The sequence below is a fragment of the Anas platyrhynchos genome, chromosome 8 (assembly GCF_047663525.1).
Source record: "Anas platyrhynchos isolate ZD024472 breed Pekin duck chromosome 8, IASCAAS_PekinDuck_T2T, whole genome shotgun sequence".
NCBI lineage: Eukaryota > Metazoa > Chordata > Aves > Anseriformes > Anatidae > Anas > Anas platyrhynchos.
In genome coordinates, this window is record NC_092594.1 from 30,161,335 (window position 1) to 30,188,689 (window position 27,355).

The 27,355-nt window shown below is 48.3% G+C and overlaps 2 protein-coding genes across 14 annotated transcripts in view; one reads left to right on the plus strand and one right to left on the minus strand.

Moving 5' to 3' along the window:
• The window catches only part of MAST2 (microtubule associated serine/threonine kinase 2), a 198,933-nt gene extending 176,241 nt beyond the window's left edge, over positions 1 to 22,692 (plus strand). For 10 of the 11 annotated variants that reach the window (XM_038183260.2, XM_027462776.3, XM_038183261.2 and 7 more), the window contains 6 exons: positions 1,539 to 1,754; positions 3,556 to 3,782; positions 5,283 to 5,405; positions 6,484 to 6,620; positions 7,075 to 7,262; positions 7,920 to 22,692. In XM_038183260.2, coding sequence (XP_038039188.2) covers positions 1,539 to 1,754; positions 3,556 to 3,782; positions 5,283 to 5,405; positions 6,484 to 6,620; positions 7,075 to 7,262; positions 7,920 to 10,006 — 2,978 coding nt within the window. In that variant the 3' untranslated portion in view covers positions 10,007 to 22,692. The remainder of the gene's footprint in view (positions 1 to 1,538; positions 1,755 to 3,555; positions 3,783 to 5,282; positions 5,406 to 6,483; positions 6,621 to 7,074; positions 7,263 to 7,919) is intronic. The other variant, XM_038183262.2, reaches the window with a different exon arrangement.
• The window catches only part of PIK3R3 (phosphoinositide-3-kinase regulatory subunit 3), a 58,579-nt gene continuing 50,821 nt past the window's right edge, over positions 19,598 to 27,355 (minus strand). For all 3 annotated transcript variants that reach the window (XM_027462786.3, XM_072041996.1, XM_072041997.1), the window contains one exon: positions 19,598 to 26,651. In XM_027462786.3, coding sequence (XP_027318587.2) covers positions 26,450 to 26,651 — 202 coding nt within the window. In that variant the 3' untranslated portion in view covers positions 19,598 to 26,449. The remainder of the gene's footprint in view (positions 26,652 to 27,355) is intronic.

Here is a 27,355-nt window from a genome sequence, read left to right on the forward strand (position 1 = left end):
TCATTATTCCTCTTCTGCAATCCAGTCTGTGAAATTTACTCCAAAGTTGTCCCATTCCCCTCCAAGGGTTATCCTCCCAAAAGAGGCCCAGTACAACTATCACTGCTCCACTAACCCGTGTTAAAAGGTGTGTGAGTGAAGGAAGTAATTTGGACTTGGATGACATTGGTGCCATAGGGAAACCATGGGACAGAAATCTCAGCTTCTAGAATTCATACTTAAAGCTTAGACATGTGCCAGTGAAATTGCAAGAACATTTTCACTGTAAATGTGAGCATTTACAAGTTGAACTATGTAAAAATGAAGCTTCAGTGAGCAGGCTGCTCAATGGGCTTTATCTATTAGATTTAATACAGTATGTGGAATTCAGGGGTATGATCGATTCAGTGTCCTCAACCTGGGAAGTTAAGTTAGAGGCCGGGGGCTGTAGGAAAAGGTTTTCATTCATCTCAATGCCTCAGAGTGCTCCTCTAATGCATATCACAGCCTTTTCATGTGCAGCCTCCGATTCTGGGTTCCTTATTGTCTGGGAGCTTTATTTGCGACTCTGTGGCTGTTAAATGTTGAACTGGCATCTGGTAATGAAGTCTTTGAGACCGGTGCTCTGAATTTTTATTTTCCTGGTGCTTCCTGCTTTACTTAGTATGCAGAGCTGTGGTGCCCACTTAAATAACAATGATCAATGTTTTGTTCTGTCCTCATTGTTCAAAACGTGGCCCTTAGGCTTTATTTATTGCATGCTGCTCAAAATTTGCTTTTGAAGACAGAATGATTAATTTCCCATGTGGACTTGCTGTGATGCTTACCCCTTTAATTTCTGAGCACCTTGTAAATTCTAATTAATGTATTTTCACAGTGCCCCTGTAAGGTATTGATGGGGAACTGAGGCACAGAGCTTGTGTACACCCCCTACGCCCCAGCAGCTGCTAATGCTTTATGCCCAGGCTGATTTTCAAGATTACTTTGCATTTTATATATAATTATAGAAGGTTAAGTAATTCAAGCCTAAATTGCAATAGTGCACAGAAGGGGGCAAATTAAGGTTGTCTTTCCAACTGCAGTTTTGCTTTCTCTGACTTTAGTACCTTAATATTCTCTTAAAGTGGCTTTTTTTATGTGTGACTCCAATAAAACCTGGCTCTTCTATTACTGGCAGGTTTTAACTCAAAGATTGACGATTCTTGCTGGTTGTAAAAGTGGAGCACTTTCCATAAACATGTTTACTTCTATGAACAATTCCATTGAAAAGGCTTGCTTGCTGTCAGAACTGCAGCACAGATGTAGGATTCGTGCAACTCTGCTACTGAGCAATGTGATTTCATTAGAAAGCTTTTCCAACAGAATAGAAACTGCTAATTTTCTGTATTCAGAATAACACCATTTCTGTAAATAAAAATTCAAGCCCTGGGGTTTCTTCTTAGGAAAATTTACTCTTGGACTTCATGTAAACATGACTTTGATTTAATGTATTTTGCCTGTAGGGGAATAGACTGTTAGGAATTCCCTGTGGTTCTAATCTGTTTTAATTTAAACTGTAGCTGGGAGCACTGCAGATTTCTCTGATCCACGCGCTCGCAGTAATAGCAATGAAGGCCCAGACTTTACCACTCCAAAAGCCATCAGCGATTTGGCAGTGCGGCGGGCACGACACAGGTTGCTCTCTGGGGAATCGGGGGAGAAACGTACCTCAAGACCTGTCAATAAAGTGATTAAATCAGCATCCGCTACTGCCTTGTCTCTCATGATTCCCTCAGGTAAGAAATGCCTTGTGTTAGGCATTGTGAGAATCTGCAAGCACTAAACAGAAGATTTGCAGGCAGATCCTCCCCCTTTCGCTCTCCTGGAATAATGCCTTAGCTGACAGGAAGGGACCGATGTAGCTTTTACAGTTGGTGAATGTTTACAGCTCACCAGGATAATGGTATTGCTTTGCCCCGGACAGGAGTATTGTGTGTGGTCAGACTGCAGCTTCTGTAAGTGGCAGCTTTCCGTGAGTTGTTCTGTTTAAATTGGCTCCTGGAGCATAAGCTGCTCTCTAGACAATGGTGTAGCAAGGAGGTATATCGACACAGAACATTTGTTAACCCTCAAGATGCTGCTTTTATTTTATTTTGTTTTATTTCATTTATTTTTACACATACTGACTACTGTGTTGTTTGGGAACTGTTTGTGTCTGGTGCGTTTGTGCACCAGAAAGTTCCAGTAACTCAAATAACTTGGTTGAGAGTTCAAGAATTCAGTAGAGTAAATAGCTAACAAAAGAAGTTACTGCAGAACATCTTACGTTGCTGGCCCAGCTCTGTCTCTGTGTAGAGGTGTACCCTGATGATTCCTAGTGCCAGGTGGCTAACTTCTAGTGAACAGCCCAGCCAGGCAGAGCTACAACAGACCGGTTTGGCAGGAGGCTCTCCCTGCGAGGACTTTGTCCCTCTTTCCAGAGGATAAGGCCTTGCTATATTTCCAGGGCTGTTCCCATTCCTGCCTAGACTGGAGCAGGGAATTGTATCTGGCCTCTGCCGACCCAGCAGAACCTGCTGGCAGAGCCATACCTGTCTGCCCGTCTCAGCAGGGGAGCTGGAGGCCCGTATGGAAATGCTTCTTGGCACCGTCATGGTGATGCACATTTCATTTCTTCTGCCTTGCCTGTTGGTTGCTTATTGAACCACAAAGACTCTCATGAAAATCTCTAAAATGTGTATTTAATCACCCAGCAAAGGTTCTTCCAGAGCTGTTCTCATCTTCCAGGTAAATATGTGCTGGGTAATTCAGCAGGTGTTTCTTAGGGGATTACCTTTTAAAGCTGCATTTAATATTCCTACTGTTTGGGATTATTTTACTGATGTTAACCAGCTTCACTTTAAAATGAGAGTTCTGTATTTGCTTTGTATTTTTAGAAGCAGATGTTGTTACACTTGTGAGCAGAGTCAGGTATTTTAGCCAGTAGTCCAGCTGAGTCACAGCCACATACGTGAGAATTTAGGTCTTCGGCTGTTGGGTTGGGAAACACTCTAAAATACACTTGTGATGTTGTTCTCCAGTACCAAAGTTTCTGCAGTGGCTGCTTTTTAAAGTATTTTTGCCCCTCTGAATTTAAAACACTACTAAAATTATCTACATGTAGCTGTCTGACTGCTAACTGATTTTTCTTTTAAAATTACTTATTTTGATTTTTCACAACACCACTATGTAACTTGCACCAAGATCTAGAAACTATCTGAAGGGTGGCAGTAGATCATAACCTTGAAATGGAGTATTCTTGGCTTGTGCCTAGAACAAATACCTGTGATGGGCTATAAATCCCTGAAACAGGAGAAATAAACAGTGTGAACCATGTCTAATTCTAGGCAAGCAATGTGCACGTTACCAAATGTGCTTTCTGGAAACTCCATTGGTCTTTGCATTCTTGAAGCTGCAGGACGAGCTCTGCTTTGGTGAAGACCACCAGCTTTAAGAGTGTTGGGCAGGGTGGTTTCCTAGCTGTTCTCTAACAAGAATTTTTCTCTCTTTTGAGGCCTGGTTTCCTAATTTTTGCTCACCTTTGTGTCATCACTGTAGATCACCACACGTGTTCCCCATTGGCTAGTCCAATGTCACCTCATTCTCTATCCTCAAACCCATCTTCGAGGGACTCCTCACCCAGCCGTGACTTTTCTCCTGCTATCGCAAACCTGAAACCACCAATCATCATCCATCGGGCTGGAAAGAAATACGGTTTCACTCTCCGTGCCATTCGCGTCTATATGGGTGACAGTGATATCTACACTGTGCATCACATGGTCTGGGTATGTCTCCACTTTTCTAAACAGAGTTCCCCTTGGGTCCAGGAATGCATTTAGCTGGGATTGTGGGATTTTAGCTTTATATAAATTGTAATATAAATATATAAATTTGCCACCCTGTTTTCTCTCTCCTTCTTTGGACCCAAAGCTATCTTTTATTTTGGGTGGGGGAAACCCTTTAAAATAAATAACAGCACTTTGTGTTTTAACTATAGCAATTTTCAAACCCATCACAGAACCACAGCAAACTTCTTTCTTTCTTTCTTCCCTGCTTACATGAATCCACTCCTCCCACCTGTATCACATACTTTAAAGCATGTTTCTGTGTACATACCGTCTTTCTCTATATTGGGGTTGTTGCAGGAGAGCGAGTTATAGCTAATTTGTTCGGACCAGTGTTAGTGATTGTAGCCTGCTTTGGATCACTTCATTCTGCTGGGATTTTCCAAGCAGTTGCTTGGAATTGATTACAAACCTTAAAGCATCACTGCTGCTATGCTGTCTGCCTAGGGATTTAGCTGTTGGCTTAGTTGTGAGCTGTGCTAAAAGGTCTGGTTTCCTTGCCTGTATCTATTCCTTCCCTTTAGTGCTGGTACTTGATCTCCGTGTTCCTTTTTTTCTTAACATGTGTGACTTCTAGGAATGATTCATTCCCTGAAGCAGGGTAATTTGAATTGTGTAGTTAGAGAGAACAGAAAGTAAAGATGGTTTATTCTTTTCCTTGTATCTACATGTTCATTAGACAATTTGGACTTCATATGTTTTGGTTGTAATTTAATTCTCATTCTTACTTAGGAAAATAATCTGAAGCTGCATTTTTCCCTTGCACTTCTCTGCTGTCCTTGAGAAATGCTGAATTTACCAAGATACTGCTTGGTAATTTTTTCTGGTTAGAGGGAGAGTTGAAGAGTTCTTGAGCATGAATGTCACCTCACTGTAAAGGAGGTTGCTTTTTTGAACAGTGATGGGAAAATTTCTGACATTGGATAGGTCAATAAAGGATGGAAAATAGAAAAAGAAACTGTTTGGGATTAGATGCAGCATTGGCAACCTAAAGGCATGGCACAGTCTAATTTAAAAGTCTGTTGGCCTTTCTGGGTACCAGCATGTACATGGTAGGATGTTGCAGTTGCGATGGCAAAGAAATTGAAAAAGATTAAAGTCTTGCCTGGAAATCAAGAGCATCTAGTTAACACACCCAAGTGCTGAAAAATTTTGGAAGAGTATTAAGTCCCTGGCTTTGGGAGGAGCTGGTCTCTCAATCAGCTTAACTGTCCTGGCTGTCTGCCTTGGATCAGGAGAAGACTGTTAGGAGCTGAGGGAGGAGTGGAAGAGTGCAGATTTTTGTGCTTGGCCGTGCCAGTCAGTGGTTCCTTTCACCCTCTTTTGAAGCAGCTAATGCTGGCTGCAGCGAGAGATGAGCTGGACTGGCTTTGTGTCTGATCTGGCCAGCTATCTCGTACATTCCTCTTCTCAAATCAGTCATCCCCTTCTCATTGGCAGCACGTGGAGGAAGGCGGTCCAGCAAACGAAGCAGGTCTGCGTGAAGGGGATCTGATAACCCATGTCAACGGGGAGCCGGTCAACGGGCTGGTGCACACCGAAGTGGTGGAGCTAATTCTGAAGGTAGGGACCTGGCACTGTTAGATATTGGAAAATAGGTAATATGCAGACAGCTTGTTTAAAACATTGCAGATATCTAATTGGCGTTGTCTGAAATACAAGTATGTACACAGCACCTGGCCTTTGTTTTGCCAAAACTCATTGCTGTAGCTTGACTCCTAAGTCTCCAAAATTGTCTGCATGTAATTTAAGCTGAACTCAGATACTCTGTTGGAGAAATAAGGGCTTGTCAGATACATTTTTATCAGTATTAGAGACAAAGTTCAAGTATAAGATTCAAGTATAAGATTCAAGTACAAGAATAAGATTCAAGTATACCTTTCCTCAAATAACACTTTTGGAAAAAAATACCTTAAAAAGTCCAAATTACTTTTATTTTTTGCCTTTAGGCTGTGCTAATGTTATTATCTCTTAATACTGCTTTCTCAAGGATTATTCCCAGTGGTATTTAAAAGCAGCTTTGTAATGGTTGGTCTTAAAATTATCCAGTTAAATGACTTGCGTTTTGGTACCTCCTTCTGAGCTGAATCCATTTATGGAAATAAAACCCAAAGTTTTGGACCGTTCCAATAGACAGAAATCTTTGGGACTGCAAACAAAGGAGAAATCAGGGTTATTTTAGATTTACTTATATATATATTTTAAGATGAGTGAGATGAGACATGCTGTGTGTTGCAGATTCATCATGATAGATGCCTGATATGCTCACACCTGCCACCATTCAGAGCAAGGGGAATAGGATTGGTGACAGAATATCGCTTTGTTCAAGCTTCCAAGTATTATGAGTATTAAACTGAGGCATTTGGGATCTCAATGGGAGAGGTCAGATGCTGTGTTCTCTCTGCTCTGGGAAGCTTTACCTACCAGCTGGGATCTAATCACTTGTGAAAGCCTGACTAAAGAGAGCTCTCTCTCAGCAATTCCTTAATAAATGATAGGTGGAAATGCAAAGAGGGAAATGGAGTTTGACAAAGGATTACAAAATGGCAGTCAGTAATAAACTAGCAGCCTACCTGCTTAGCCTGCAGATTTGCTTCAAAAAGCCATGTTTTCAGCAGTGTCTGTGTCTTGTTTCTGACAGAGTGGAAATAAAGTGTCTATCTCCACTACGCCGTTTGAGAACACATCCATAAAAGTTGGACCAGCTCGAAAGGCCAGCTACAAATCCAAGATGGCTCGTAGGAACAAGAAGAGCAAAACTAAGGATGGTCAGGAAAGGTTTGTTTTGTTGTTTCTCTGTGAAAATTAAGTAGTAGCCAGGATAATGTGAAAGAGATCTTGTCAAAGCAATTTGCAGATAATGTATGTATCAGCAGGCACATACTGAGTTTTTTCTCTCTTCTCTCTTCTCTTCTCTTCTCTTCTCTTCTCTTCTCTTCTCTTCTCTTCTCTTCTCTTCTCTTCTCTTCTCTTCTCTTCTCTTCTCTTCTCTTCTCTTCTCTTCTCTTCTCTTCTCTTCTCTTCTCTTCTCTTCTCTTCTCTTCTCTTCTCTTCTCTTCTCTTCTCTTCTCTTCTCTTCTCTTCTCTTCTCTTCTCTTCTCTTCTCTTCTCTTCTCTTCTCTTCTCTTCTCTTCTCTTTTTCTTTAATTGTGTCATAATATTGACTGAAATATGCCAATAAAGGTAAATAAATCATTTGGGCTTCTGAACAACTTTTAATACTTTTCCACAGTAAGAAGAAGAGTTCTTTGTTGAGGAAGATCACTAAACAGGCATCACTGCTTCACACTAGCCGTAGTTTATCTTCGCTGAACCGCTCTCTGTCTTCTGGAGAAAGTGTGCCTGGCTCTCCAACCCATAACCTGTCTCCTCGGTCACCTACACAGAGTTACAGATCCACTCCAGAGTCTGTACACTCAGGTAAAAAAACAAAACAAAACAACAAGCAAGCAGAAAAACTTGGGAAAGATTTTTGCATTGATAAATGCATGTAGTAGATCTGTTTTTGGAGTAAAATGACAGCTATGCTGTTGATTACCTTAAGGACGGATGTATTCTCATTCATTTATTCATTTAAAAATGAAGATCTATACATCCTTTTAAAAATGCAGTTACTGAACAGTAGCATCCTTTTACTTTGATGCAAAATTACATTGTGAGTTGCAGTAGTTTTGTAGCCATTTGAGACATTTTCTCTATTAGGTCAGAGAAAAGGAATCAAAACAGTGTGGAAAAGTCATATTTGAAAATTGAATTAGCTGACAATAGAGATGTCAGCTTCTTCACCTCACAAGAATAGCATTGGAACACAAGGCTTATTTACTTGCTTTTGTTGTTTTTGAAAAAAAAACCAAACACATTCTGATAGCAGAATGTTTCTTGCTGTATTCTGGTGTTGTGACAATGGTGTGATTTCTCAATCAGAAGCCATGGACTATTATTTCATAATATTACTGCAGTGCTTTGTGATAATATGGCATTTTGTCTTGTGTTTGCATGTCTTATTTTCAGTAATTTGTTTTAATGATGACATGTGTAATAATCTTCATGGTATTTTTTTTTTTCATCTCTTCTAAGTTGGTGGCAATTCTTCCCAGAGCAGCTCTCCCAGTTCCAGTGTTCCCAATTCTCCAGCCAGCTCTGGACACATCCGACCCAGCTCTCTGCATGGACTAGCACCAAAGCTTCAAAGACAGTACAGATCTCCAAGGCGCAAGTCTGCAGGAAATATTCCTCTGTCACCACTAGCTCACACTCCATCACCAACCCCACAGTCCACGTCACCGCAACGCTCCCCCTCTCCTTTACCAGGACACTCAGTTGGCAGCTCCAGTATTATTCAATCTTTCCCAGTAAAACTACACTCCTCTCCACCACTGGTGAGACAAATTTCTCGCCCCAAAAGTGCTGAGCCCCCTAGGTCTCCTTTGCTAAAGAGAGTACAGTCGGCTGAGAAACTAGCTGCCTCGCTGTCCTCTTCTGAGAAGAAGCTGGCTTCCTCACGTAAGCATAGCTTGGATATCTCTCACTCGGAATTTAAGAAGGAGATGCTCCAGAGGGACCCAAGTCTACAGAGTTTACAAGAATCTGTGAATGAAACAACAGGTGGCAAACTTGGGCTAGCGGAAAAAGGAATGTTGCAGAAGCCAGGTTCCAGGAAGTTGGGTGCTATTCGACAAGACAGGGTGGAGAGGAGAGAGTCTCTGCAAAAGCAGGAGGCCATCAGAGAGGTAGATTCTTCTGAAGATGAGACAGATGATGGTTCAGAGGATAGTCAGGATGGGAGGAGGATGGACAAGCCGCCTGACAGTGGAGACCAAGGCTCAGATTCTTTTAATGAAGATAGTAAGTTTTCCTCTAAGTTGGAAAGCAAGGATAGTATTGAAGATGATGCCTTTCTACCTGAAGATCCAAAAGGTACAGAAGATTTGCAGAAGGGAAATGTTCAACAAGCCAAGACTGTTTCAGAGCCGTTGCAAGTTGGTGTGCACCCTTCCTCATCAGAGGTCCTCCCAAGAACTTCTCCAGAAAATTTAGCTGATTCAGAAAAGCCATTCCTAAGATCAGGAACAACTGCAAAAGAACAGAAATTGGCAGAAAACAAAACCTTTCAGTGTTTAGGTCCAAAAGACAAGCCTTCTGAAGCAATCAGAGATCATAGGGCAACTACTATTACTCAAAAACCAACAGATTTCACAGAAAGTATACCGTGCCCATCTATCAAACTCCCTGAACTTGAAAAAAGTGACTCTTCAGGGGCCTCATGTGGTAAACTTGACCTGAAAGACACCCCTCTAACAGAAATCAGTCAGAAAAAACAAGAGTCGAAACCTCTGCTAGCACTTTCTTCTTGTTGCACAGCAAGTGTGAGCACTCCTCGCTTGGTGAGTCCTGTGGATCGCAGTGAGAAGGATCACAAGGGCACAATTCAGCCCACAGAACAGCACAGCACCTTATCTCCTTGTCCTGCCAGTGTGAGTGAAACATCCCAAAAAAGTCCGAGCGCTGAAAAGCGACCCAGCTCGTCCCAGGCAGAGAGTGCCTCAACGGCAAGCAAAACGAGCCAGGGCAGCCCAGCAGGTACTGTGTCCTCCACACTGCTCGTCCCCAGTGCTATCGAAAGGGCACTCTCCATGTCTCAGTTAATGCCACTAGCTCAGAGTGTCTTGGGCCCTTTGAAGCTCAGCATGCCTGGTTCTGGAGAGGTGGAAAAGAAAAAGGATTTCCCCCATTTGGGTGCTTCCTGTAAAGAAGAGAGAGATTTGAAGCAAAAAAGGCAGGAAGCTTCACAAACAGGAGCGTGTCAAGAGAAAGCCAAACTACCCAGCACAGACAGTCTGACCACAAGGAGTGGATCCTGCACAGAGTCATTAAACTCAGCAAAACCTTGGGAAGCAACGTGTCCTGTGGTGGCAAAAAAAGAGGCAACTTTTTACAGTGCTAAAGCACCTGAAGTACTAGGAGGTAGCTGCAGAATCACTCCATCGAAGGAGCTGTCGCATGCTCTTGGACAGCCACCTCTGAGAGCCTCTCCTCTGCCAGATGGCAGCACGAGGCCCTGTAAAGAAGGGACTCTCACACAAGCAAAAAGCAAAGAGGTTGGAAGTCAGTTAAAAATACAAGACTTTCCCCTGTCACACGATGGTACGGTAAAGAAAACATAGCAGCATCCCTGGTACACACGGACTGGAGCATTCTGCATTCGGAATAGAGACTGCATGTTTGAATTTTGTAATATACACTAATATAAAATAGAACTTGTGTACATCTATTTTTGGGAGGGTTTTTTTCATACTGTTTTTTGTGTTTTTTCATCCTTGCTATTCTATTTTTGTACACAGTAATGCTTGCTGTTTGAGGTCTCTTTAGAACAGGGTATCTTTAAAACAGGGCTTAGGAAACAGTTTGCTGATTTTTCCCTTCCTGACCTTTTGTTTTACCTGAGTTTAGGGCTTGTTGTGCTCTTCCTTCCAATTCTGCATTTATTTAAGATCCCAAAAATTCGCAACACAAAAAAGGCAGCTTACTTCAAAATCTCTGGTTTTCAAACTTCTTTCAAATGTCTTTGAAATTCACAGGTCTTGAATATTGTCTTTGAATTTACAATCTAGTTTTGTTTGACAAGGAGAAGAAAGTACTCTCTGGTCCACAAATTCGGGAACAACAAATCTTCAGTGCAAGTAAGGCCTCTTTGACACTGTGTGCACTCACAGTTCTGCACACATCCATAGAGGATATGAAGAAGGGACTTGGATGGGAGAGGTTGGACAGAGAGAGATCCCTGTCTTCTCTTTAAACCAAGTAAAAGTGTTTTTTGTTTGTTAGTTTGTTTGTTTTCCCAATCAGAGAAATCTCTAAGCTGTTTTCTTTTGGGAGGGATTATTTTTATTTCTCCTTTATAGGACACGTGGCAACTTCTCCTTCTGTTTTTAAAATTTTAATGATGTTTTATCTTCCTTTGTCTGGCTTCAATTTGTAACTTGCCTCAGAATAAATGACCCCAGGAGAGGGGCGCCTTGTAGGTGGATTTTAAAGTAGAGAAATTTGTAGTCACGTGTTCTCTAGTATGTCTTGGGCAAAGATATCTCAACGATAAATGACCTTCGGAGACTTTTCCTTCTCTTGGTGAGTCTAAATAGGTAGGGATTTTAAGGTGTTCCTTAACATTTCTGAACTGGGGCTTGGGAAACTCGCAGAGTTTTCCAAATCTGCCCATTTTAAAAACAACCAACCAGAAAACTATGAAGAGTTCTGACTCCTTGAGTTCTGTGGACAAGCTGCAAGCAGACTTCAAAACACATGTGATATTTTAAGGTTTCAGCTGTGATAGCTAGATCATTTCCACTGCAGAGGTCACTTGTTCCCTTAAAAATTACTCTCAGCTCTTAGGTTTAGACATTGCTTTGCTTTAGGTGTGACCGACTCCGGGTACCAGTGCTCATTGCTGAGGATTAGATACCAATACACCAATAACTGTGACTGGTGATACCTGTAGCACTGTAAGCCATTTCTTCATCCAGTTAAAGGTTACTGTCAATGAACACTCCCGTCATTTGTCCCAGATTGTGCTCAGCTCTTATTCTAGTCTTGTCTGAGTATATCCTCCTGCGGATCACCCGCGCTATCTAGTGTCCTGCTCACCGGCTTTCTCTGTTAGAAGCAGAATGACCGTGCAACAGTATTCCAAGCTAAAACCTGCATCCGTTGGTCTGTTCCATTCTACTGCTGCCTTTTTCATTGTCTTGGCCTTTTCTGAACTTGAAGTTTTGAGTCACTGTCCCTAAATGTAAATATGTTTTTATATAGGAATGTATTTTCTTCATCTCTTTCAACCTGATTTCAGCTTAATCCACAAGTCACAGAAGTCTCTGTAATCTTGCCCTGATTCTTTCTGCATAACCATTTTTCCCCCATCATATATGTGATTTTTGGCTGCTTGGATTTCATTTCTTCAGTTCTGGACCAATTTTGGTTTGGTTTGAGCTTTTTTTTTTTTTTTTTTAACCATGTTTAAACGAGTGTTTACTCTGTGTGTCTGTGTGAACATGTATGGTGTTAATACACTAGCCAAAGCCTCAAAGCTCCCAGATAACACCTGAATAAATCTTGCTGTGACGGTATTGAGAGCAGGGCCTCGCTGTACTGTCTCTTTGCTCTTTCCTCCTGGAATTCGTAGGCTACCTGTGTGCACTCAGCGATTATAAATCCCATTTCCACTGCCCTGTCAGGGGCCTGGGTGCCTCCAGCCTCGCAAAGCCCTTGTGTTGATATCATTGTGCTGATTTGGAGCGGTAGCAAATAAGGAACAGGCTTGGCAGGATCCGGTGCTTGATCTGGCTAATATTTTCCTTACTGAAACCTCCTAAGAAATTGCTGAGAAGCAACAACATTCAGTTGGCAGTGCAGCATAAAGCAAGGTTCCTGGGAATGATGAGAAATTGATTCAGCATCATAATTCCATGGCGATTGCGAAGAGAAGGCTCAAGTTTACATCCAGGGAGCACCTAACCGTGCCGAGATGGACGTCCCCGGATAAATCAAGCAGTGAGTGCAGGGCTATGTGAGGACGTGCTCCCGGGGGCGTCCACGAAGGGGTCCACATTAAAAAACCTGAAGGGAAACCAAACCACTGCCCTAGCTAAAGGGGTCTTTGCAGCCGGGGTCATTCGAAGCAGCCAGCCCAGGCCGTTAGCTGAAGTGGCCTTAAGGGGGAGCGGCGAGAGCAGGCAGCTGCTGGCTTTCCCTATCTGTGGTGTACTGTAGCACTTCTGAACCCCTTCCCAGCAGAGTACTTGAGGGTCCTGTCGGACCGAGCCCAGTAAGGGAGCCTAAGTTATGTCTGTGCCAGGTACGCTGGGGGCACAGAGCCTCCTGTGGGACACGCAGGCTGGGAGGTGACCTTCTGAAGGTACCAGCTCCATTAGCTGCTGACTCCCTCTCTTTGCAGCCGGTACCTCCAGTGCTGAATCAGGAAGTTATCCTTTCTTGAGCATAGAAGGAGGAGTGGAAACTGTCGTGTCACAGCTTTTGCTGCTTTTGCCTGAACTGGCCAAAGAAGAGGTGAGGTATGTGCTCAGTCGCCTCTTTTGTAGCTAAGGTACAGAAAGCGATCAGTGCAATTTCAAAACCCTGCTTTTTTTGGAAGCCAAAGCCCGACAGCATTACCAGGAAAGCATCCTAGTGAAACCCTGGGTCCCCTGCTCCTCGTTAACCCCGCAGTTCCCCTCCATGTGCCAGGTGCACCACCTTCTCCATCCACCACCTGTCCAACTCCTTTTGGGGCACCGTAGCAAAAAGCTTGGGCAGAAAGATTTTTTTTTGGCGAAATTACGATAACAAACCAGGTGGAGACCAGGACTTACTCCTTGCTCTGCCAAGAATTACTCAGATACCTGCTCAGATTGCAAAATTTGTGTGCTGGGGAGGGGAAGGAGATGTTGGGAATGCTGTCTGTGCGCACAGGTGCGCTGCACTGTGCAGCCTTTCCCCGTGCAGGACGGGGCCCTCAGCCCCGAGCAGAGCAGGCAGCAAGCCGGGAACGTGGCCTCCATACATGACACCGAGTCAGACAGGTGGGAGGAATTCCCTGGTGAATGAGCCATGCATACAACCGCCAACAAACATCGCTTTCCTGATTGATTTCCCCTTGCAGCTCTCCCCTGCTCCAGCCCCCGGCCAGCGCCTTACCGCGCTGCCTCATTTCAGTGTTACTTTTCCCTTTGTCTCTTCCTGTTGCGGACTAAGAGAGATGGGTGATATTTATTGTAAATATTAGACGTTAGCATTGTAACGGCCGCTCCCGGGTCCGAATGTCAGAGGCCTTTGGCTGCTAATGTACTACAGAGCGCTTGCTGGGGAAGGGTGGGAGTGACCGGTGGTTTTGGTTGCCACACTTGCATTAAGGTGTGATTTGGAGTATTTTTTATTTTTATTTTTTTTTCTTCCGAAGAGGGGAGGATAAAGTCTTTCTCTGGTTTTCTCTTACTGGATGTGAAGGATAATTCTGTACTTCTAGTAGAAGATTTGACAGAAGTGTGTGTTTACGTTGTGTTCGATATCATATCCAGGTGGCTGCGAGAGCACCTCTGAAGCGGGGCTCTGCCAAGCCGTGTCACTCAGCACTTAGCTAGATAAGAGGACGTGTGGAATTTCTGTGTTTTTAGAAACTTGAACAATTGCCACATAATAGCGGTGCAATAATTTTTATTCATGTTGTACCTGCATGTCGATGTTCAAATCCTCCTCCAAAATAAATTTTTTTTTACATAAGTTCCAACTCGTGGTGCTTTCTTGGTTTCTCACCCAGGGGAGTGGTGGCAGGTCCAGCGTTAGCCTGGATTCGCCCTGCAGCTCCCTCGTGCCCCCAGCTGTTGAGGCTCTCTTGATAAGGCACCACCCCAAACCTTTCCAAAAGCAGCCCTTCGCTTCTGACAGCAGCACGTGTGTGCTCTGTGTGAAAAGCCCTCGAAGGCTTGTTCCTATCCTCAGAAATCAGGAGCTGGGGCTGTGCTGGTGCCGGGAGGATCGGGCTCAGCCTTGCTCCCTGCTCCCGATACTGCTCATTTCCCCATGGCCGGGCTGTGAGGAGCGACGTGCACCAAGTCACACCCCAACCCGGGCACTGGTTGCAGCAGGGAGTGGGGCTGCGAAGTGCTCTGCCCTTGTGTGCGTTAAAAACAACAAGAAAAAAAAAAAGTGAATACATTTTGCTTTGCATTTTTTCCTTCCCCAGGGAGGAAGAGGAGCCATCGGCCGTGGCACAGAGGCAGGAGGTACGTGGCGCATGTACGGGTGCGAGCAGCCGGCTGCTGCCCCAACAAGTGGCACCGACAGCGTCCTGCCAGGACACATTAAAACCCATCTCACTTCTGTCCTCTGGAGAGACCCCAGAGAGGGGCCATGATACCGATGGTGAGATCCCCGAGAGCCCTGGGGTGCCCTTCAGGTGCCACCTCCCCGAGTTCCACCCCCTGTGCCCACCGGTGGCGTGGAGCCAGGACCCACGCCAGGCATAAGGGTGTCAGTGTGGAGAGGGGGACGCGGGCCCGAGGAGCCAAGTTTTGGGGTGAAACCCTTGGGGCTGGCCCCCAACCACCCCCGCCTCCATCCCGTGCCAGTGGGCTTTGGGTTTTAAACGCTGATTAGGGCTGACCTCATATTTCAGAGCTTACTTCATCGTCGCTAATGAGGGATTAGGAATGTTAAGCTAATTAGCGCTCAGCAAACGAAGGCTCAGGCAGTCTTCTCAGCCTGACACGCTGTCAGCGAACCAGTTACGGGGTGATAGTCACCAAGTGCTTGGAGGGGCTGCCTCACGCTGCAGGGTGGCAGGGACCGGGGGTGGCCGAGGTGACAGAGCCGTGGCCCCAGGGCCCTGCCCGCTGCCGGCACGGTAGAGCCAGAGATGTGGAAAAAAAAAAAAAAAGACAAAATTTGGTGTATTTCACCTGGCTTCCTCTGGAAACAGCCTGACCCCTCGCCTGCATCGTTTGAGGCTGCAGCTGAGCTCGTGGTGCTGGGCGAGGTGCAGCAGGAGGGAAGATGCTTGCTGTCTCCAGGTGTTTTCTTTGCTTCAGCGCTGGATCCGGCCCCATGCTTACAGCCAGGTCCCCGCTGCCCCTTGCTGGGGCTGTTCTGCCCCCCCAGGGCTAAAAATAAGCAAAAGGCAGAGGATAACCAGCGCCTAAATATACCCGCTCTGCAATTAGCCCCGGCGACGGCCTCGCAGTCACGTCCGTCTGCCCGCTAATCCCGTGGGTGCGCGGTGGCTGAGGCTGCCCCAAACCTCCCCCTGTGGAGCTCGGCCATGGCCGCGTCCCCGGGGTCTCATCTGGGGGCTTATTTCCTTCAAGGGTCCTTCAAAGGAGGAGGCCACGCATCCGGCCAGGCTGGGAATAGGTCTGGGTTTGACAAACCTCGTTAATCCTACAGGGGAAGGGTTCTGGGAAAGAGAGCCCGGGGTCACCGGCTGCAGGAGGTTACGGCCCCCGTTAGCAGAGGCTGCCCCCAGCCTCTAAGCCCTGAGCCCGTGCTGTGTCCCGGGGCTGGTGCCGGGAGCAGGATTGGTGCTGGGACTCTCTTGGCCAGAGCAGGATCAGCTGTGGTGTCCCGTCTGTGAGTTTTGGCCCCATGGGCAGACACCTGCAGCAGGAGTGGGTCGTGCTGGCGCTGCCGGCCCCTCGGAGGCCATTTGAGCGGCTTCCATCATCCCCAAGAAAAACAGAGCGTGCCTTCTGCAAACAGGGCTGCATTAAAAGCCCATTTCCTCCCCGTCCCCGTCCTCTCCTCCACACGCAGCCGCTTTGACGGCTTTGGGAAGGAGAAGATTAAAAAGTCCTTTTAACGTTGTCCAGCCCCTGGAGCTGGCAGGGTTTGGGGCTCAGCCCCGCCACTTCCCTGCTGGGGATGCTCCTCCTGGATGCTCCATGGCACATCCCACACCTGTGGCACCTCCAACCTTGGGGCAAGCAGCTCAGCGCTCCCCGGGGAGCACCTGCAGGCAGGGAGCATCCTCCACACCCCGCGTGTCCCCATCCCTCAGGGAAAGGCCCCGTTTCCCCTCAGGTGCTCCCCTGGGAGGGCCGGGGCTTGGCTGTGACCCCGCGATGGGCTCCAGCTGGCCGGGGCCGACGCGGGTGCACGGAGCTCGCCGGAGCCCGGAGCATTTTTTCAGCAGCTGCGCTGCAAGAGGGCCCCAGCCAAAGGCAACATCCGTCAGGCCAGGAGGAGGAGGAGGAGCGGCAGCAGCAGCGGGTTTATTCCCTTGGCCGCCGGCTCCAGCGCTGACTCCCTTTCTCCACGTCTCCTCCCATTCCTGCTGGCGGCGGCGCAGCCTCGCTTCCTGCCGGAAAATATTTGGGCTGTGGGCAGCGAGCTTCACCCCACCGGGGGGTTCCCACATGCGCCCTACACCCCGTGCGTGGGTTTAGGGGGGACCCGGTGCTGGTGGCTCGAGCCTTTGGGGTGAAGGAGCTGTGCCCCCCTCTCCGCCCCAGGCTCTGAGCATCCACAGCCCCAGAGCGGCTCCAGCTCCTGTCCCAGCGGCAAGAAATTCCTTCTAGAAATTACAAACACCAAGGAAAATTATACCTTGAAACAGGAAGAAAAAAAAAAAACAAAAAAAAAAAACAAGCATGACACGGGGAAAGAAGAAAAAAACACCCCAACCCCAGTGCCCTGCGCCCGGGATCAAAGCCCCGCGCCGTCTGGAAGCGCTCCGACAGGAACATGCCCGGCTCTATTTGCCCAAGCGGCGGCACTGAACGGCCGCTTTGTTCCTGGGCTCGTCCTCGCCTTCCCCTCCCCGGGCTCCGTCCCCACGGGGGCCGATTTCGCCATCGGGTGCAGGTGCCAGGGCGGGGGTCCCGGCCCCCTGGCAGCGCTTTGCTCCTTGCCGCCCGCTGAGGTCAGGTACAAACGCCCGGCGCTATTTACTGCGCGAGTGAAGTGCGGCCAAGTGCCCTGACGTTCCTGCTCGCCCCCTCTTCCGCCCCGATTCCTGTCTTCTCATCTCTTCCCAAACTGAAGGCCAAAGTTACGTGCTTTATTTTTTTTTTCTTCTTCTTCTTCTTCTTTTTTTTTTTCTTTTTAAGAGCTATTTTTGTTGACTTGGCCGGTTTCACGAGATGCATCACTCTGTGGAAGTGGAATTTCCCTGACAGCTGCTTCTAGGTACAAGGGCCTGAGGCCTCTGGGGGACCTGCTGGGGACAACCATGTTTAGACAAAAGTCCCCTGTCCAAAAGTGAGGAGAACTGGGGCCCTGCATCCTCGAGGTCCCAAGTACCCAGGTGCCACTGCCCCAAGCTGCTGCATCCCCAGTTCCCAAATCTCCTGGGTCCTGCATCCCCCTGGTCCCACATCCCTTGGCCCCATGCCCCCAGCTCCCGGAGGGGCTCTCAGGCTGAGCTTCATTTCCCTTCGGGCTGCTTTAAATCCTCCCCAGGTCTCCGAGGCGGTCACGGGGCTGGTTTGGGGCTGGTTTGGGTGGCTCTGGCCGAGCCCCAGCCCGGAAATCTCGGCTGGGCTTTGGCTCAGCCCAGCGGGGAAAGCTGCCGAGAACAGGCCGGCCCTGTGCAAAAATGGGAACTGTGTTGCCGATGAAAAGTGCTTTCTTTGGGTAGGATGTTTGTGTTTCCTTTGGCACAGCGGCTGCAGGAGCGTGTGCAGCACCTGCCCGGGGCGGTCGGGCGGGCTGTGCTCATCCCAGTCCCTGATCCACTTGAAAGTGGAGGAAAGGAAAAGGTGGGGAAGCTCTCTGGGGCCGGTCCTGCTCTGCAGGAGATGCTCCAGCCTTGAGGTGTCCGTGGAGTTAGCGCTCTTCTGCCCGACCCCTCGCCTGGGATCCCTCCCCTGCGTTTTCCTGGTTTGCAGCGCCCTGAGGGGAGAGCTGAGGGGGAGAAGGCTGGGGGGGCTCAGAGAAAAAGGGGCTGGGGGCAGCAAGAGGGAGCCTGGCAGTCACAAAGGGCGACTTTGGTGGAAATTCAGGGAGAAAATACCAGCAGACGAAGTGGTTTATCTTGGTGAGGGTGAAGCCTTGCTTCAAACCTTCCTGTGTGCTGTCCTTGGGGAGGTAGGGAAGGGCTGGGGCTGGAGCGAGTCCCTCCCAGCTGAACCCAAATTGTTGTGTTTTTTCCCCACAAAATAGTGTCCGGCGTCAAATTTTGTATTTAACTTTCTGTTCCAAGTTGGACAGAACCCGGCAAGCGAGACAAGAAGCTCTCCTGTGCAGTAGGGATTCTGGGTCTGCACCAACCCTGATCCACCCGGTTACTTGAAAGCGCCTGGCCCCGCTGCTCCGGCAGGGAGGTGCCAGGAGGAATCGCAGCTCGAGGCCGAGCCAGGGCCTTGTTTCCAGGCTTTCACCCCCCATGGGGAAGCGCGTCCCTGGGAATCTCTTGCTGCAGCCCTAAAGGGAACATCTTATGACAACATCCCCGTCTGTCTGTCTGTCCATCCTGCACCCCTGCCCTGCCCGGGGACACCGGGCCCCTGTCCCAGCTCCTGCCGGGGACTCGGGGCGAACCCAGGGCCTTTCAGGAAGCTCCGTGGTGCAGCTGAGAATGGAAAAATCCCGGGATCTGCCCTTTCCGCGAGAAGCTGCCCAAGCTGGGTGCTGTTTTTCTTTCCATCCAGTCAGCGCGGCCGCTTGGAAATTTCCTACCCCGGCTCCCGGCTGCGATGTTTTCCTAATGAAACAACCCGGCTGGCAAAGCCCTGAGCAAAATGAGTCGCCAATTAGCGGCTTACATCTTTCCTGTAACTCTACCTCATTAGCCTTTAGGACAACAAAGTAAATTTAAGAAGAGAAACAAACAAAAGCGCGAGGCCCCAGGAGCGCCCCCAGCCTCTTCCCACTGCCTCCGGTGCCCAATTCCCTCCCTGAGGGCCAGCGGGGTTGGGGTGCGGGGAAACGCTGACTCAGCGCTCGGGAAGGCTGACTCAGCAGTTTGAGGAAATGCTGACGTGGTGTTTTGGGGAGCCGTCAGCTCAGTCTGTGAAAACGCTGACTCAGCAGCAGGCAGAAAACACCTGACTCGGTGCTTTGCAGCCCTCCCTGCGGCCCTGCTCCCCGTGTCCCCCCCGAGGGGCCACCCCCGTTGGTCCCTGCCAGCCCTCGGGTCCCTGCTGTCCCTGGGGTCCCTGCCCCTGTCCCCAGCCCAGGCAGTCCCAGCCCCACGCCCTCCCTTTGCTGGGGGCGAGGCGCAGCACCGTGGCCGGCAGGCACGAAGGCAGCGAACACGCCGAGAGCCCGAGCACGCTGCATTTCTGAATTTATTAGAAACAGCTGTCAGTACATCCTTCTAAAACATTACATGTCAATGTGCTTTATTGCAACTCTTTATTGCATGTTTGATCTAGAGCAAGTAGGCCCAGGATGCTTAGTGTCTGGGATTTAAAAGCCCAACCATCTATGAAAGGAAAGTACAGCAAAATCGTAACACATCTGGTGACAAGTACAGTGTTGCATTACTGATCTAGAAACTACAGTATGACTTGTCTGAAAACACTAACATACAATTGGTTTCCTTATGAAGCAGTTTGTTTCTTTTTTAAAAGTTAAACTACATGAATTCTTTTTTTTTTTTTTCTTTTTTTTGTTTTTTGACTACACCATAAACGACAGAAGAACAGGTTTTACACAAATAACAAACAAGAGTACCAAAGTTACATGCTGGAATTCATACAGAAAGAAAATAATTCAACGGCTTCTTGAGAAGCAGGTTCCTAACAGATGCAGTTTCCCTTAAAGAAAATAGAATTCAAGGTTAAAAAAAAAAAAAAGAAGAAGAAGAAACGTGAACGCAAAGGTTGTACAAAGAGCGCGCTGTTACGCCAGCCCTCGCTACAAGACCGCACGCCCACTCAGGCTGTACAACGAACCGCACCTGTACGGGCAGCCCGCTCACAAGGGACACACACCACCAGCACCAGCACCACCACCACCAGTAACACCAGTACCAGCAGCACCAGCACCCCGCGCACATCGGCTGGAGCCGGGACGATTCGTGGGGAACGTGCAGGCACTCAGCGCATCGCGGAGGAACAAGGTTTCCTGACCTAACCCTTCGCTTTGAACGGCTGTGAGTGCTTTGTCCCAGAGCCAACCCCTGGCACGCCCAGGTGCAGAGCGGGTTACCAGCAGCCCCCCAGAGGGGGTTTCAGAAGCACAGATTCGAGGTGAGCACAACCAACCCCTCGTCGTTTGACAGAAAGGAGCCCAACTTTGCCCAAACGCGTGCCCGACCGTGCTAGCGGTGAGTTTTGGTTCCTTCCCACGGGGCAGTGCCACTTGCAGCTGACGCCTCTAACCTGTGACTACAGCTTACACCTACCTACACACACAGCACAGAGACACACGCACGCACACGCACACACACAGATGATGCAGACCATTACAATCCCGTGGTGCAATAAACAGCCAGATATACAAAATTAACAGGTTTAGTCCAACGTCTCCTTGCTCGGTGCAGAAGTGGCTCATGGAAACAAGGGGGGACCCAACCCCCCCGGCCCACTGAGCTGAGCCCCTGCTGCTGGCCCGAGCACTGCCCGGCTCCTGTGAAGCCACCAGAGCGATACTGGGGTGAGGTCCCCTGGGCAGCCTTGCCTCCGGACACCAGCCTTTTTTCCAAGTGATCCCTAAGGCCCTGCTCTGACTGCTCCGAATCCGGGCACAGGTACAGCACTGCTGGGTCCGGAGGCAAGCGGCTGCCAGCCTTGAGGAAGCGATACGAGAGGAAGGTTGGGGAGGGGGCGAGTTAAAGCTGTTTTGTCAAATACTGGTTGTTTTTTTCCCCTATCAATAAGAAGTATTTTTATTTTATTTATTTATTTTTTGCCTCTGATGCTCACATTACATTTTTGTAAAGGCAGATTTTAGAACAAATGGCGATTCAAGTCACAAAACACAGCGATAAAACCTGCAAATTCCGCGTTAATGGGATGGAGCCAGCCCTGAAGCCCAGCACCCACAGCACTGCTGTCACCCACGGAGTAAACCAGCACAGGGCTAATGCTTGCTATCTGCCCTGTGAACAAACAGGAAGGAATTGAAAAGATTTCAAAAGAGTTTTTTTTTTTTTTTCTCCTTCTTTTTCCCTTCCCATTCGGTGGAAAGTATTTCTGCCCGCAGAACGCAAGATTCACAAAAATGTTGGCCAAACTTCCTCTCACCCCATCCAAACATGCTCTTCGCTCAGTGCTGAGCCGGCCGGGCTGAACAGGCTCGCGTTTATCTGGGCAGGCAGCGCGGGGCCCTGCTGCTGGCAGCACGAGGTGTGCCAAGGAAAACCAGGGGCTCGGCGAGGTGAGTTTCCTTCCAGGCCGGAGCGAGGCCGTACGGCCTTCTATTAATTTCCTGCCTGCTTCTCCTGCACACGCAGGAGCACAATCAGCTCGCCCAGTGCCTCCCAGCCCTGCACTGCACACGGATCTGCTCTGGCATCGCCGCTTTCTTTTGGCAGAAGCCTCAACCTCTGCGATTCGGGATGTCACTGCATCCTGAAGCCTCAGGCAGCCTCCCCGTGCTCGGAGTGCTGCATGGGGGTGAGCCTAACCCGCTGCCCCCCTGCACTGCTCGCCCTTGGGAAGGCTTTGTCACTTTGCTGGTCCAAAAGCAGATATTGTGAAGGAACAGGAGGGAACTATGCATACAAAAAGTCTGATTTGAAACAAAACAAGCCGGCCGCATCGTAATGCTGTGTAAAGCTGCATTTAAACCTGCCTCGTAGCCTCCCCGCCCACAACCAGTACCTGTTTGTGTCTGCATAGTGCAGCGAACGTACAAGACTCACTGACGTTTCAGAGCTTTATTCCCTGGTAGTGTAACAAAAACAAAACAAAACAAAAAAAGAAACATTCATTCAAAACCAGAAGAGATTGTTCAAGTACCAAATTAGGGGCTTTTCCAAACTGAGCTGTGACACTGCTGCAGCGATGCTGCTGCCCGAGGCTGCGGAGCCAGTGTCAGGGCAACCCCGTGTCACCAAGCCCTGCCACAGTCCCCATTACAGTTGCCTGGCGTTGCAAATGGCCAGAGGCTGCTTTTTGCCCAGCTACGATGAATCTGGGTAGGATTAAATAGGAGCGCTTTTCCTGACCGTGGCTTTCTGCTGTGAGACTCTTGCTTGCATGAGTGTCAGCGAGAAAAGGCTCAGGCCCAGCGCGTTACATGGAAAACTTCTCGCAGCTCTGCCACACCGAGAGATGGGTGGGAAGAGCATCTTGGGTTTGGCATAAGACAGAGGGCTGCACCGGGTCTGAACTGCAACTACCAGCGGTGCAAAGCAGCTGAGAATTATTAAAAAAAAAAAAAAAAAAAAAAAAAAGAAGAAGAAGAAAAAAAAGAACTACAAGCCCCAGATCTGGAGCATCCCTGCGTCGGGCAGTCACTGCGTCGCACAGTGCCGCGCAGCAGCCCGAGTGTCTGTCGAGACACCCCTCTGCTTCCAGGCTGCTTCCTTCCGTTCTAAGCTCACGCAGTAAAGAAACGAGTGGGAAAAGATTTGTGACTTACTAACTTCAGAAACATGGCACTCTTGGCTGATGTAACGGGGCCAATGGCAACTGTGGAAGTCGACCTGATTTCCCATCCATCCGAATACAAAATACTGACTCACCCCTGATCCCTGCAAATATACTTCAAAACAGATTAGAAGAAACTGTGCATATTAAGAGTTTCAGCATTCCCACCCCCCCGCCCCCCTTTAACACTGTGCAAAAGTTACTTATTTAAGTCTACATATACATTTAACACAACGAGGGGCGACCCGCAGCCCAACACCAAGCGGCTGCCACGCCAGCGGGGCTCTCCCCCCCTTTCCTCCCGCCACTGAGACTCCTGAAACCGAAGCGTTCTTGCACCTTCCTGCTCTAAAAGCACTCGAGTCCCTTTGTTTTGCCTCTGCGTTCACATTTCCTGTATTTGTTCTAGGCTTAGCAGCTGGGTTTTGCACTAGGGTGTAATCCTGCACCCTGCTGCGGGACGCGAGGGGTTTTCTCCCCATCCTGGTGCTGCCGGAGCAGCAGGACTCAGCCCTCACCCTGCGGGTGACAGCAGCTGCCCGTGCCGGGCGGTTTTGTGCCCATTTCACTTGCCATACGAGTGCAAAGCGGACGTGAAAGGAATCTGTGCAATGGCACGTGAGGGTCGAGGGCAGCAGTGCCGGCGGCTGCGACTTCAGGTGCCTAAAAGCAAATGCAGAAAGGTGCAGAGGCAAAACAAACCCTCAGCGGAGGGCAAAGGAGCCGAGCGCACGCAGAGTGGGCTCCATCTGCCCTGCTTCAGAGGCCTGGGCAGAGCAGCCTCTAAGAAATCCTTCGGGATGGCTTTTGGCTCTGAGCACGTCGTTCACAGCGAATCCATCACCTGCCATCAGGGAGAGATCTCGGGGAGAGGGGCCAGAGCCTGAGCTCGCTCACACCACTGCACGGCCGAGGCACCGCCAGACGCCAGCGGAATTACTCGGTGTTTACGTTGGCACGGCCGGGGCCGGAGCCTGCACCGAGACCTCACAGGATCAGTGGGATTCCTCTGCGGGGAAACCTCAGCCAGCCCCGCTTCCCTACCCCGCTGCTGTCAGTACTGCGAGGGTGTGCCGGGATTTACGAGCTTGGAAGCAGATCTGCGCTTGTCTAAACCAAACCCGAGGCCGAGCGCTATCTAAAAACGTGGCAGATGTGGAGTGCTTCAGCCAGTGTCCCTCTCACAAGAGCAGGGATCAGAAATTCGTGTCCCACCAGCTTCAAGAGGAGATCCCAGAGGCACAGAAAAAGGGCGCTCCTCTCGCACAGATTTTTTCACAGGAATTAGGCTCCTGGCTGTCACTTGTGCCTCTGAACTGCCTTCCCTCATGGGCGTTTGGCTGAGCCCAGCACCAGGGGCACGCCAGGTGCCCGTGGGTGTGAAAGCGACGGCTTTACAGCGACCAGATTAGAACTGCAAATTCTCCAAGAGGTAGGGCAAGGGTCGTTAAAAAGAAAAATTTCCACGTCTACACACAACAGAGGAATCCATTCCAGATTTTCACTATGAGCAAAGGCTACCTCTGTTTTTTTTCCTTTCCTCAGGGAAGTGGGACAGAAGGGACACCAGCAGATGCAGGTCACTCTGACACGGCAGCTTGCACGAGCTTCCTTCTCTCTATCTCCAAGCTTTGGTTCAATCTTGTGGTGTTTCATTTCACGGAAAGTGGCATTTACGGAGCTCCTTGCCAGCAGACCGCACTCCAGCTGATCAGAAAGTGCCTGGGAAGCGTCGGGGTCATTAGTGCAAAATAAAACATATCACGGGCACGCCAGGCACCTGGACTCCCCTCCTGGCAATGGCCATCAGTGCTCCAGGCTTGTCATTTCCCTGCTTGCAAATTCAGGACATTCGGCTAAATAATACTTCTCGTGTAAACATTCGACACCAACAGGCCTGGCATTCCTCCCTAGGCATTACAGAAAAGCCACATTTAAACAGGAAATGAGCCACAGGGTCAGAAACAGGTCTAGAACATTCTCAGATCCGCGCGGCTGTCTGCTTCCTGTCCCGTACAATGGGTGCATTTCAAGGGGACCGCTTCCAGTAATGGGAACAAAAGTAACTTTCAAGGTTGCACACTGAACAATTAATTTGCCAGTTACGCTTTGATGCCAAGCGGCTCGGTTTGCCAAACTTAGCTCTTTTTCATTTCAGAAGCTTAAGGAATGGAAATAAGCTGCTCTGTATACTTTCCAGGGAGGGGATTTCTCGGATGATTGTTACGCTCGGCAAAGCCCGGGACTACCTGCTCCAGTACCTGACAGCAGCCCTGGCCAAAGGATGGGACCCGACACCCAGTAACTGAGGAGCACGGCGCTCCTTCCTTCCCCTTTTGCACTACGTCCAAAACTACAAGGGAATTCAGATTACACCGGTGTAAAATCTTGCTTGGTGGCAGTGGTGTGGAAGCTCAGGGTCTAGCTTGCAAAGAACAAATCGGAGGAGATCTCTAATTAGCTCACACACTTCTATACAGCCAAAGTGGCGACTCCTCAGAAAATAATTTGGTACAGTAAGCCATCCAGAAGCATTAGATTGCACCTACCTCTTTTACATCAAAATCAAGCATTAGGAGAGTCTGTCGTTGTTCAGCAAGAGAACAGCAACACGAGTGCAAGCTTCGTTCTAGTTTACATTCTGAAGCATCTTTAAAAACTGGAAACAGAATCCCAAGCTGAGGAACGGGAGGAAGGGAGGGGAGGAGGAAAAGAGGAGAGTGAGCAGTTACATCAGATCAGACAAATTTAGTGTTTTGAAGCCACACAATGTTTTAGCTTTTCCTTTTATTTGTTTCAAGTTTTGGTGTAGAAAGTATGTGCGGATGCTAACGCAACCTTCCCCGTAAGTGCTCAATCTAGCAACAAACAAAGTTTTGGTGTGTTCAATTTGGTTATAAACGTTTCCTTTAAGTGAAGACCTGTAGTGCCATTGAAACCAAAACTTTGTCACTGTTGGCAAAAAAATAAAGCGACTTTTCTTTACAAGCATTTTTCCATTTAAATAAAAACCTGAAGCTTTCCCGTAATTCCTTTGGTCTTCTCTCACCAAATTCCACGCTACCTCAAGACAAGCCCTCTTTTGGAAGTTCGGCTGAATCGCAGAGAAGCTGCTAAAATTAACAGAGAAGAATTGCTGTGGTAGAGTTTCCCCCCTAGTTTCTTGGGAGTTTAAGACTGAAAGACGTTACTGATGCCTCTAGCAGAGGCTTCGAATCGCCTCTGCTAGAACAAGAGAAAACAAAATCCAATTAGAAGTTCCACTGAAGGTGCCTGGCAAAAAATTATCTCCAGAAAACAATGTTTTGCTTCCAGTATTTTTGTATGCATTTTGTTGAGTTTATTCCCCTCATAAGGAAACACAAGTATCAGTGTAAAAGCACAGCTGAGCTTTTAAGGTAGCACCAGGACACCTACACCCAAGTTGTCGTCTTGTTGCTGCTAGGCCTCTTTTTGATTCACATTCACAGAATCACTTCTTGTGCAAAACAAGCAGTCTAAGGAGAAAGAATGCCCTCCAAGTTCTAATAAAAATTGTAGAAAAGAATCCAAGATAGCCAACACTTTCCTCCTCCCCAAAATTTATCTGCAAAGAGAGGGGGGCATCTGTGCGTAGACAGGGTAGGCAAGCCTGACATTTAGGGAATCGTTGTGTTGGACGAGGGACGTCTGCTGGTAATGAAGAACCAAATCCTTAAGCGTGCTGTACAGGTTATATGGTTCTGCAAACCCGTAACCTCTTGGAGTGCTGTAGATCACACAGTGTTTCACTTCTCCATCAGCTCTGCAAGGAAAGAAAACAGGGGAGTTTGACATCAAAGAACAAACCCAAAGTGACAGTCTATTAAGAATTAACTAAAGCAGCAACCTGCCAGTCACTAAATTACATAATGGAGGACCCAGTAGATGTGAGCGGAGGAGATTAACAGTCTGCGAAGAAACAGTGCTTCAGGGCGTGTGATTAAACACTCTTGCATAATAATCCACATAAGGAGGCTCTTCTATCCCAGCAGTACAATTCCCTGCTGCATTGTTCTCCAAACGTTTATTGGAAAAAAAAAAGTCAAGAGCTTAACCGTGAAGATAAGCACCTGAAGTCAGCAGCAGACCTTGTGCTCAGCTTCTTTGGAAACCTTTCCACTTAGCGCAGAAGCCAAAACCCACACGTTCTTCTACACAGTATTTCGTGAAATCCAGCACTAACCTTCAGTGTTCATTTTCTAATGTTGAGCATGGCATGGGTTCAAGCTGGTTCATTATCTGAAGTCATAGCGACTGAGTCCCTAACTTGGCAAAGCCTTTACTGGAACACAGTATTTCCAAAGCTGCTAGAATAACTTATCTGCCAAAAAGATCAAGTATTATGTAATCCCTGTGCTGGAGCCTTTTACAATCCAAGTCACATGTAGGAACAGGTTACGTTATGCCATCCCTTCGCTATCTTGTAGTCTGATACCAACCAGGTGAATGTGCCTGGTGAACCTGTCA